This window comes from Vidua chalybeata, chromosome 15, assembly GCF_026979565.1.
Source record: "Vidua chalybeata isolate OUT-0048 chromosome 15, bVidCha1 merged haplotype, whole genome shotgun sequence".
In the NCBI taxonomy this organism is placed as follows: Eukaryota; Metazoa; Chordata; class Aves; order Passeriformes; family Viduidae; genus Vidua; species Vidua chalybeata.
In genome coordinates, this window is record NC_071544.1 from 16,281,477 (window position 1) to 16,293,837 (window position 12,361).

Sequence of the window (12,361 nt, forward strand, 5' to 3'; positions counted from 1 at the left end):
GTCTGTCAGACATTCTAAACAAATTCATTTTTAGGCCACATCCCTCAGAATTACACAAGCCTCTCTAATTACTTCATGTAGATATCAGTGAATCCAGCCAACTACAATTTCTATTTAAGTGCCTTTAAAGAGACGAATCATCCTCAGCTCTGAGGATTAGTTTTCCCTGGAGACAAGGACATAACCTTGGGGTTTGTCACTCAACACAGTTCTGTTCTTCCTCTTACCATTTCCTACCTGCCTCCTTGAACCTTTTTGTTGTTTTACTGAGCAGGGAGCAGAGATGGTTGGTTCCATCCCCTTTATTCGGGTTCCCCCACAGACCTGGTGCAGAGACAACCAGCTCTTCCCACAAGATTTGTATAACTGGGGCTATTTTGAAGTTTCATTTCACGACAGAAGAGCTGCAGTGGCAATTCAGGAAACCAAGGCAGGTGTGAAGCAAGAAGAGAATGAGAAACCTCAGCCCCACTTGAGGAAATATGTCTGAGTGCACATGAAATGAGCTGCAACAATGGTTCTGAAGAGTCTCCCCCATCCCACCACACAGCTTTGTTTCCTCATATTCCTGCTGCTCCCACCTCTGGAAGACCCTTTCCTAGAGACAGCAGAAGAGTTTATGGACTATGATTCATTCAGTAGCTGCTACTATTAAGGCTCTTAGCAGAGATACCAATTACAGCTGAGAATCCACTTTGCATAAAACACTTCATCATTTTTAAGGAGGACATGGGAGGCAGAGAGAAACTCAGTCATGGTAAATATAACTTGGATTAAGTCCATCTGACATTCAAAGATGACTGTGCACAAACAGACTCCATTTTATCTCTCCAGGAACACTTCAGAAGAGGCTGGTGTTACAAAGGGGAGAACAGTGTTTAACCATCTTGTCTCAGCTTCCCTTCTCCCCTTCCCCAAATCAGTGCAGCTTGGAGGCAGAAGGGGAGGAAAAAACCCAGGCCATGTTGGTTATTTTCCATGTGAATTCATGGTATCAAAAGGAAGCTCTGCCTGCTGTCAGAGCAGGATCATTCAGGCTGGAGACACGAATGGAAACGCCCTGGCTTTAATCCCCAGTGGTATTTCTAGAGAAACCTTCCCACCAGAGGCATGCTGCTGAGTGACAAGGAGCATTTCTGTGTGCTCTGTTGACTTCTCAGGCAGCTTCTCTGCTCATCTCAGCAAAGCCTGAGAATTAGAAATGCCCCAGAGAAAACCTGGCTCCCTCCAGCTCGGTGGGGTCTGTGATCAGCCCCTGGAACACCCAGGGATAGCATTCCCCACCCTCTCCCCAGCATCCAACACGTAAATATGAAGTAAACCAGATCCTCAGGCTGTAGCTTCTGGATCAGGAATGGAGACTTGGAGATCCTGGGACCAGTGGAGGCTGTGGAGCTGAGCAAGGGCCTGGAGCATCTCGGTGCCCAGGAAAGGCTGAGGGAGCTGGGGCTGCTCAGCCTGGAGAGGAGCCCCAGTGAGAGGGGCTTCAGCCCTGGCTGTCCCTGGGGGTCCCAGGGGGTCCCTGTGTCCCCCTGTCTGTCCCTGTGTCCCCCTGTCTGATGGCTTGTGCTCCTCAGCTGCTGTGCTGAGCAAGGGCCTGGAGCATCTCGGTGCCCAGGAAAGGCTGAGGGAGCTGGGGCTGCCCAGCCTGGAGAGGAGCCCCAGTGAGAGGGGCTGGGTGTCCCTGAGGGTCCCAGGGTGTCCCTGTGTCCCCCTGTCTGTCCCTGTGTCACCTGTCTGTCCCTGTGTCCCCCTGTGTGTCCCTGTGTCCCCCTGTCTGTCCCTGTGTGTCCCTGTGTCCCCCTGTCTGTCCCTGTGTCACCTGTCTGTCCCTGTGTCCCCCTGTGTGTCCCTGTGTCCCCCTGTCTGTCCCTGTGTGTCCCTGTGTCCCCCTGTCTGTCCCTGTGTCCCCCTGTCTGTCCCTGTGTGTCCCTGTGTCCCCCTGTCTGTCCCTGTGTCCCCCTGTCCCTGTGTGTCCCTGTGTCCCCCTGTCTGTCCCTGTGTTCCCCTGTGTGTCCCTGTGTCCCCCTGTGTGTCCCTGTGTCCCCCTGTCTGTCCCTGTGTCCCCCTGTGTGTCCCTGTCTGTCCCTGTGTCCCCCTGTCTGTCCCTGTGTGTCCCTGTGTCCCCCTGTGTGTCCCTGTGTCCCCCTGTCTGTCCCTGTGTCCCTCTGTGTCCCCCTGTCTGTCCCTGTGTCCCCCTGTCTGTCCCTGTGTCCCCCTGTGTGTCCCTGTGTCCCCCTGTCTGTCCCTGTCTGTCCCTGTCTGTCCCTGTGTCCCCCTGTGTCCCCCTGTGTCCCCCTGTGTGTCCCTGTGTCCCCCTGTCTGTCCCTGTGTCACCTGTGTGTCCCTGTGTCCCCCTGTCTGTCCCTGTCTGTCCCTGTGTGCAGAGCTCAGAGCAGGCCCAGCTCTGCCCCAGGCCCAGCGATGGCCCCAGAGCCCCGGGCAGGGCCCGAGCCCAGCAATTCCCCTGCCCAGGAGGCAGAACTGCTGCCCTGGGCAGTGCCAGCCCTGAGCAGAGCCCAGAGAGGCTGTGGAGTCCCATTCCAGAGCAGTCTGGACACGCTGCAGTGCCCTGTGCCCGGGGCTGGCCCTGCTGGAGCAGGGAGGTGGCACCAGTGACGCTCCGTGGGCCCCTCCAGCCTGGCCCACCCTGTGAAACTGCTGTCCCCAGACTTATCTCTTGAGACAGACCAAAAAAAAAAAAAAAAAAACCAACACCAAAAAAAACAAACAAACAAAAAAACACACAAAAAAAAAAAAAAAAAAAAAAAAAAAAAAAAGAAAAAAAACCCCACAAAATAGATAGGGCTACAAAAAAATATGAGAAACTAAGAAGGCATACAGAATACTCCAGGGTTACTGGAAAAAAAATTAAATAAAAATCCAATCACTTCTAAGCTGTTTAACAGGCAGCAACTGTTCCTCTGTTTCCTTGGGTCACTGCTCCCAGACAATGACTTTGGGACAATTCACCCCTGCTTTGTCAGCAAAGCTGCTGGGCACCAGGAGCCCAAGCACACCAGCTGAGGAGCGCAGGCCATCAGGTGGCTTTTAAGCTCTTCAGAGGCCACCTAGCTCTAAATCAAACCAAGCAGGCTTAGGCACAGTCTCACTCCACCAAAGGCAGGCAGGAACTTCTATCAGAACACACTTTTCTGGCTTCATTCCCACCTACAAAGCACATCAGACACTCGTGGTAAGATCTTGAAAAGCAAAGCTGTTACTTCTGTAAAATGGATAAATCTAAAGCCACCAATTTAGCTTTCAACGTGACAGCTCAAGCTGAGGGGAAATACAGAGGTAGAACAAACAGCACAGCTGTGTCAGGTTTGCACACAAGGCACTCTTTTGATTAGCAAAATACCATTTACTTAAAAAATAAAATCCCAGACGCCTGTCGGAAGTAGCTGGGGGGAGTTTCACTGCTCACAGTTGTTGAAACCATCCCTAGAACTCCTGTGCCCAAGGACCAGAGATAAAAAGATTAACGTCTTTACTTCTTAAATTGATTTTATTCAGCAGTGTAACAGCTGGGGTGTGCAGAGATGGCCTGAAAGATCAGTTACCCCACTCCAAAGGACCGAATATGTGAAAAAAACCAGCAAAGATGGCCCTGGAGAACAGCTGGGATCTGAGACACAGAGAAGGCACGAGCAGGACACAGCTCCCCTCTGCTTAGTGACCCTGACAGGGGCTGGGCATCACCAGACTGGTGAGAAGAGGAATAAAAGGAAGGCTGGGCAAGGGACACAGACTGCTCAGCAATGCCCTGGGCTGGATTATTCCCCAGGTGCTTGAGAGCTGCTACAGGGAAAAAAGTCAGACCTGGTTGAACCAGCATTTTGGAGCAAGTCTGTGAACTAGGAAAGGATGGGCTTTAATTGGGGAAGCATCAAGAAAAGCCTGTCCTTTTAAAGCAAAGCTTCTCTCACTTGACACTAAAAAAGTGCCGAGTTCCAACACCCTCTGCATTTTCAGTTCCTGTGCTCCTTGCTGTACCTGTGCTGGGCAAAAATCTCCAATTTTGCTTCACAAATCTAGCAAAGAAAGAAGAATTTCTACACATGGTAAATTAATTCTAAAATAGGTGAAGCAGTAGAGCCGCCTTATTCTGACACCTTACTCTACATGCGTATAGAAAGCATTGATTTTTCTATTTTCATTGAGAAATATTAGTGCAAGATTTAATTCTGAAATCCTTTCTTTAGATGTTTTTCTTCCCACCCAAAGGCAAGTGCATGTTCTGACAACTCTGCAAGAACACTTAGCTCCTACAACCCAGCACAGACAATAAAATCAATCACTCTTCTCCCCAGTCCAACCAAGTAGGTGAAATCTGTTTAAATGAATGGGAAAACAATGGTAGGAAGTCAGTAGCAGGGGCAGAAAATGGGAACTACTGACTCTGAGCCCTTCACTCTGCTAATTCTTTGTTTAGATGACATTTCTATGTTTCCTGTCTGCTGGCAGATGAGAACATGATGTGCAGGGAGCAGCTCAGGACAGCTCTGGCAGAGCCAGGCTGCGATCCCGGGATGAGCAGTGGGAGCCAACAGACCTGAGTTTGTTCTGTCACTGTGTAATTCCTGTTCCACTCAATTAAACCTTTCTTCCTCAGCTCCTGTTCATTCTGCACAGCAGCACCTGGCAACATCTGCCCACCTCTCCTCGAGCACGTGGCAATCTACAGATGGGACAGCTGCAAATATCTGAAGCTAAACCAGCAGAGCTCCAAATTCTACCTGAGGAATGGCTGGGCTTGTGTTTGAGGGGTTTTAGGTTGGATATTAGGAAAAGGTTCTTTGCCCAGAGGGTCGTGGGGCACTGACCAAGGCTGTCAGAGCTCCGGGAGAGTTTGGACAACACTCCCAGGGATGCACGAGATGGAATTGTTGAGGTGTCTGTACCAGAGGCAGGAGCTGGATCAATGATCCTCGTGGGTCACTTCCAGCTCAGAACATTTTGTGATTCTCTGGTTCTTTGAAGGTCTGTACAAGGAAAGCAGCAGGAAGGTGGCTTTAGGAAAACAAACTGGATGTGCTCTGCAAGAGCCGAGCTTGGTTCAGTACCAGGGCTGTGCCTGGAGAGCAGTTTGTGAACAGTCCCCGATGGTTTTGTGAATTGGGACACAAACTTTGAAGCATGTGCAAAGTAAGATAAGTGATCCTGCTAATCGCAGTTTCACACAGAAAATAAACACTGAATACACAAACACCAAAGCCTGGACCTGAGTGTGAGCTGGAGATGCAAATACAGATTCAAAGCCGGACCAATAAGCCGATACTTGTAAATACCAAGCAGTTATTAACACATTTTATAACATTAACACCCCCGGAACAGCAGATAAATTACACACATCATTAAGCAATCGGCCAGGCCTCATTTACACACAATGGGACATTAACACACACACACTGCACAACCTCAGCTTTACTGGAGAAACTCTCAAGGCTTCAGAATTACATCAGAAACTGTTTAATCCTCAATTACTTTGAGCAAGCTCTGATATGAGAAGGACCAGACAGGAGGTGGAGGGGCTGATGGAGTTTTAAACCAGTTTATCTGGACTGCAAGCAGGTGAAGACTGCAATTTTTCAAGTGCTGTATGACTGACTTCTCACTCACAACATCACACCAGTTTTCAAAGCAAGCAGGATTTTTTTTCTGACCTGCTGGCTCTCCACTCTTACAAACCCAGGAGTGAAATGTTGGAATAGGTTTCCTTGCCAGCCAGCTCCTCCCTCTTAATTCCAGTTCCAAGAACATAATGAAACCAACAGAGGAAGTGTCTGAAACAAGGAGGAGTACTGAGAACAAGAAAACAAGGTTAGGCCAGGAGGACTGTCATTAATTATATAATCCAGCCTTTGGGTAACTGGACATTTAGGGAGAGGGGCTGAGAGAACCTTGGAGGCACCAGCCTGAGCACATTATGTCATCTGGCCTGCTGGTTACTTAGCAGGTACAGGATCTGCATAGGGACAGAAAAACAAACCCATCTATTTCTAGGACAAAACACTTCCAATTCTCACAGCAGCTGATGAAAAAAAAAGGCACGAGAATTCATACATTCTGCTCACACTTAGATTGATTCCAGTTCTCTTTTCTCCTCCCTTCTGCCTGCTCTGTGGTTCTATTATGCTGTCCTGCAGAAAACCTTTTTGTCAACCACGTGCCAAATTTTGTGGTTTTATTCTTCCAGTGCATATCCTTGTTCTCTCAGGAGTATACTCAGCAATTGTATTGCTGCAATATGCCAAAAGTGCAACTATTTTAGGTGACACTGAAGGATGGAAGACAGGAAGCGGTACATCACTTTTCTTTTTCCTTCAAAATAAAATGTTAGGCTCAAACACATTCCAAAGGCAATTAGGAGGAGGAGGAAAGTATAATCTCAAATACTCAAAGGTGGAGTCTTGCCAGCAAGCATTTTATTTCCTTTTAGGCAGTGAAGCAGGTGTCAAAATGAAGGATGGAAGAGAAATGTATTTTTAATAAAGTGAGCAAATTACACTTTGCTTCATCAAAACAGGAGGCAAGTGTCACGAAATAAAAATGCTCAAGTAAGGGGACTGGTATTTAAAGGGATCCAGCCCTTTGCTGGACTGTAAGAGCCATTGTACTGCTGAGTGGGAGCAGCATTTCTGGAGAACACAGAGAATGGGGAAGAGCATGAAACACATATATATGGCTGCTCCCCAATCCAAGCAGATTTTCAGATACTTGAATGCCATCAGCTGACTGGAACCTTCCTGGCCCAGAGCCTTTTCAGCTCAGAGATCCTGGTTCCTGCAGCTCCCCAGCACTTCCACCCTTGGTGGTGAACATTTCTCCTTTTCCCAGTGGGACACCTGCCAGCTCAGGGTCCTCAACCTCCTGCAACATTCCCGTCCCACAAATAAACAAAAGTCCTGATCTGCAGCAGACACTGAACAAAATTCAAAGCTGGACTGTGATTTCCAAGAATTTACCTGCACACAACCAAAGAGCTATGGAAAAAGAGCTGTACCATAGTCTTTCCCACAGCTTCCAGGAATCACAAAACACTAAGGTTCTGCTGCTGCCTTGCACTGCTGAACACCCTGGGACAAGATCTGAGAACAAATATTTTAGCATCAGAAATGTGCAGGTTTTACTTGGGGAAGCTACTTTCTGGTTTAAGTGCCAGCTGCACTTGCTCAGCACAAAAATCAGAGACTGGTACAAAAGAGCATGAACAAATATAACATCTGGGGAATCAAGAAAAAAAGGGGGAGAGGGTGATATGTGAAGAAAACAACTCCATATTCATAAGGCTTCCCTCAAAAACACACAGGCCAATCCATACCTACTGCAGAGAGATACTTCTCCATATCAGCAAGAGAAACTCCTATCCCATACAAAGGATTAAAATATATTGTACTTTTTCAGAATATCAGTAACTCTGCAGTGACCAGCTCAGGTTCTCCTATTTAAATTCCAATCCAAGAAGACAAAAATTTCTGTACAAGCTTCCACAACTCAGTCCTGCTTTTTATTTGCATTTAAGTGTGTTACCTACAAGCAAGTACAACTCTTTTGCATTGCCCAGCTTCCAAGTCAAGTCCCTGGTTTGATACAATTTCCCAGAAATACCTGTATGGATGCTCACTAAAATAAACATAACTGATACAGACTCAAGAGCTGCCACTTGCAGGTTTACCACTGGTTTTTGGTCCAGATATAACCAGTTATAATGCAGCAGCCACATTCAGATTTCAGTGCAGCTGGGCCATGTTTCATTTAGAATGAGACAGAATCCAAGCAAGGCTCAAAGACTTCACCTTTATCAGAAAACAATTACATTTACATCAACTGATTAACTGTGTCACATTTACATTACTGATGTTTTAAGGGGCACACAGTGGTCTGCAGAGAGGGACAGTTTGGAAGCCAGGTGATCTGCTTTAGGATATAATTAAATAAAACACTATGGAATCATGACCTCCTGAAATCCTCTCAGCAGTAATACAAGCCTGCACATTTTAACAGAGCATTTTGAAGGCTCTGCTATTACATGCCAATCTTTCTGGCATCTCTGAATTAAATGAAATACATCTCATTTGGAAACATCCTTCAAAAAAAACCAAACAGAAAAGCAAACATCCAAACACAATTCAGTGAGTTGCACTGGCCAACTACATCTTGTGTGTCTGCCATGATTATTACTGAAATACTCTGACATTTCAGTAAAAAGAAGATTTACTACTAAAATACGCAGGCATTTCAGTATAAGGAAGATTTTGTAGATTGTGGCAAGGCTGCGGTTAATTTTTTGGCAGACCAAGTTTTCCATTTCGAGAGCAGCTGGCTCTGTACAGGAATACCTAGACATCACTTCAGGGCTTGTACTTGGACAGAAGACAAGAAAAACAGATGATTCCCCACTCCTTCGTTCATTGCAAGACTATTCTTTCCTCACCACCTCCACCATTTGAACTACATGCCTAAAAAATACACCAGCACACTTCAAAATACGAGCTCAACAACGTCCACAGCTCCCCGTCCAGGCTGGTGGCATTGCTTCAGCTCTGTTTACAGTGTGATTCAGTCATTTTCACAGCAATGAACCATGATGGCATGAAGGAAGCATCTGTGTCACCAAGGACTGAACAAAGGAGGACAGTTAAAGTTCACAAGGAACAATGCAAAACTTTCCTACAAAGCCAGACTTTAATATTTCCCTACTTACTCAGGGAAAAAATCTCTGCTCCGCTGGTATTTTGAGAGAAATGATGCACTAGGGGCACTTAGAAAGAAATATTTACATACATGCACACCATGTATAATCAGTTATTTGTGGCACAAACATCAATAGACTCTGTCTGTACAGCTCTGCCTGCCCATCTGACTGCTGTGACTGCAGAATAATTTCTCAGGTGCCCTCAAAGGGCTATTGTTGAGCCAAAGTTAGTCATGGCACTGCTTGGCACCCAAATCCACGTTGGTCATTACGTAAGGTGGCAGCAATACCACTTGCAAGGGTTGTTTACCAGTGGCATTGCACAATGTGAACTGGAACAGGCTCCAGACGTGGCTGCAGGTGGGGATGGAAATGCAGTTACTGCTGAAACGAGCTCAGTTTGTCAGAGCATGCTGCTAATAATGCCAAGGTTGTGGGGTCGGATCCTTGTGGGTCCCTTCCAAGAGAATATTCTGTCATTCTGTAATTCTGTACATCTGTAACTACCCAAACAGAGCTGTGCTACGGCCCCCAGACATTAATTTAGGAAGTGATGGCTACCAGCTCAATCACATACAGGAATCAGTATTTTGGACAAAATCATTGCAACCTTACTGCTCTTAGCAAAGGGAGTATGTTTGGGTTTAAATTAGACCTTAGAGTTGTGATGGGGAATGGACAGACTGATGCTCACACTTGTGACCTGGCACAGTTGTGAAATTGATTCCTGCCCAGATTAATGAGCACAAACCAGGGCATTTTAGGTGATTTTGAGTCTACAGAGAAAAATCTTTTCCAAATTAAGCACCCCTCAGACACCTCCTCATTCACTTGTTAAGGCAAATAACTTGATTTTAGTCTTTGGGTTTCAGAACAGAAGGAACAAAATAGTCTTTCATGGTCGCCTCATTTTTCTTTTGGTCAGGAATTGATTTCACAACTGTGCCTGGTCACAAGAGTGAGCATCAGTTTGTCTATTCACCACCACAACGCTTAGGTCTAATTTAAAACCAAACAAACTCCCTTTGCTAAGAGCAGGAAGGTTGGAGTGTGTCAGCTTTGGTTAAGATTGAACAATTTGATTTAAATGAAAACCTGCAGGAACTAAAGTAAAGACCTGCCTGTGTCCCAAAACAATAAAAATGATCCATAGGTCTGAATCAGCACACCCACACTAAAATATAATTTATCACAGATATGCCAAAGAACAGCTGACAGTGGGAGCCTGTCATACTGTGCAGATGGAATAAAAGTTTTTGCCTTCTACTCTAGATCAGCATTTAAATCTAAATCCTTTCTAAGCCTGGCTCCTTTCCCATGACCTCTAAAATCCGGGTACAGCACATTGTTACTTCATACAGGTTTATCACATTGTGAAAAAAAAAACCAACCAAACCCCAAAACCAAACAAGGAACAACATTAAAAAAAAAAAAAAAAAAAACAACCTAATGAAAACATCACAATGATTAAGTGTGGGAAATAAATCCTGAAGTTCTCAATTAAACATAAAAATAAGGATTCACAGACATTTGCCACTGTGTGAAACACCTGGCCAGGGCACAACTGTGAATTACCCAGGATTAGAAGAAAAACTTGACTTCAGAATGGTCTATTTTAGTTTTTCTTGGTGTAACCAACTAAAGTGACCAAGATGGTTCAGAAGTTTCAGTATCTTACAAACCCATCAGTAACTCTTCCATGCAAATAGGCAGGTGCAAAGAAAAGCCACCAGAGAGAGTCAAGAGAACTCACAGCAGTGCTTCTCCCCACCGTGTCCTCCTCCACTGCATTCCTGCAGCTGTAATTCTCATTTTTAGTTGTGCCATTCTCAACACCTGAGCAGTTTGAAGTCCCAGCACCAGCTCAGCCTCCTGCTAAGGGGATCACACAACATGTGGGATCCCTTCTGGCTGGCTCACAATCACCACTCAAGATGACCCAGGCTTAGAGTTTAATCTAATTATGATCTGAACCATCCTCAGAGGCTGCAAGTGTGCAGGTGACACCAGACCTTAAAGGCTCCAAGGGGAAATACTCTTTCAGCTCCAGTAAGAGAACTCAAAACCCCCCATCAAACACATGCAAAGCTGCTTTGCTGACACAAGTTCTAAAAACCAGGACATGGGAAAGAAGGGAAAAATCTGTCTCTCTCTTTCAGCCAAATGGGTGTTAAAAAATAGGAAAGAAGCAGGCCTTCTGGAAATACAAACTGATTTAGTAGTTCTGTAGGAGGGCTGGGTTCTTGTGACATGCACTGAGCAGACCTGTACTGAAGGCTTCAATCTGGAAGCTGAAAACTTGGTTCTGTACCAATATCACAGCAGGACTAGGGGGATTAGTCTGAATTAAATGCTTTGAAAAATGAAAAGCATTAGGTAAATTCTGAGTACTATTAAAACCCTAAAGATACTTGACACAGAATAATTATTATTCATGTGAGATTACTGTGAAAATATTGGTTTATTTATGAATTAAATGAAGTTTGTAGTAGGAAAGGGAACCACTGATAAGCCAAGAAAACAGAAGTCCTATAGAAAAAAAAAAAAAACTGTACCAAAAAAGTACATATAACAAACCAAGCTACTTCCATATCAGACTGGCTGATGGAGACAACTTCCAAGAAAGATTTTTAAGCCATTTCAGTTCTTCAATCTAGCTAAGTTTAAGACAGAGCAAAGAGATTGAGTCCCATGGAAGTAAATTATTTCTTTGACTTTTAGCTGGTGAAGAAAAGGGACATTTTTGTCCTGGGCTGCTTTAATTACTTGTCATTTGTGTCTTCATCATCTCCAGATGAGGTTTGGGCAACCTATTCCTCCTAGAGCTACTTTGTGTGGAAACAGAGCTCAAAGCCTGAACTTGCAGCTGCTCTACAATGCCCTCTCTAAACCTGGTGCCAGCTATCAACATCCTGCCACCCTAAAATACCAAAAATAAAGCTCTAGGAAAGGGGAGGATACAGAAACAACAAAACCTTGCCTTCCCAAATGTCCTCGGCAGAGCAGCTAAGGCCAGAATTCCTTCAGATGCAACGTGAAATGTGTGGCCTCCAGAAGAACACAACATGGAATTTCCACATGGAATTGAACACAACATGGAATTTCCACATGGAATTGAACACAACATGGAATTTCCACATGGAATTCTGGACTCTAGAAGATATGCAGGGGCATTTCTCAAAGTTTCTTAACAATCCAAACCTCTAGTCACACGCAGGCATGTAAAAGGCAGGGTAGAAACTGTACCTGCCAAAGGGAACATCCTGCTGAAAACTCTGAGAGAAAAACTTTGAAATTTATACAGTGAAAATGTCATTTCTTCATTCAGAAACTTACTCAGGGTGGTGACCTTATTTCTCCAAGAGCTTTGTATTGCAAGTTCTAGAGTTGTCAGAAGTACCTGTGTGGGTTTTTTAATGTGTGCATCATATTTTACCTACAACAGTAAGATTTTCCAGCCTCAGCAGATTTTGTTCCACTGCCTGCACTATGAACAAAACCCACAACAGCTAAAAAGGGCTCTAACCTTTTCAAACCTTTTGGTCCTGAATTCTGTTCATGCTTCTAAAACAGGAAAGTGGTTTGCTGCACGTGACAATAGCTCCTCTGTACTTTAGATAGGAAATTCCTGTTATCAATGGCAGCTTTTGAAAAATTCAT

General features: G+C 45.2%; 1 protein-coding gene across 3 annotated transcripts in view; it reads right to left on the bottom strand.

Annotated features, from left to right (window-relative positions):
• Positions 1–12,361, bottom strand: part of ERGIC1 (endoplasmic reticulum-golgi intermediate compartment 1) — a 58,998-nt gene that overhangs the window by 44,702 nt on the left and 1,935 nt on the right. Inside the window, exon 1 of one of the 3 annotated variants that reach the window (XM_053956299.1) lies at positions 1,285–1,473. The exons of the other annotated variants lie outside the window; for them this stretch is intronic. Coding sequence (XP_053812274.1) covers positions 1,285–1,298 — 14 coding nt within the window. The 5' untranslated portion in view covers positions 1,299–1,473. Of the gene's footprint in view, positions 1–1,284; positions 1,474–12,361 lie in introns of those variants that run through there. 3 annotated transcript variants of the gene reach the window in all.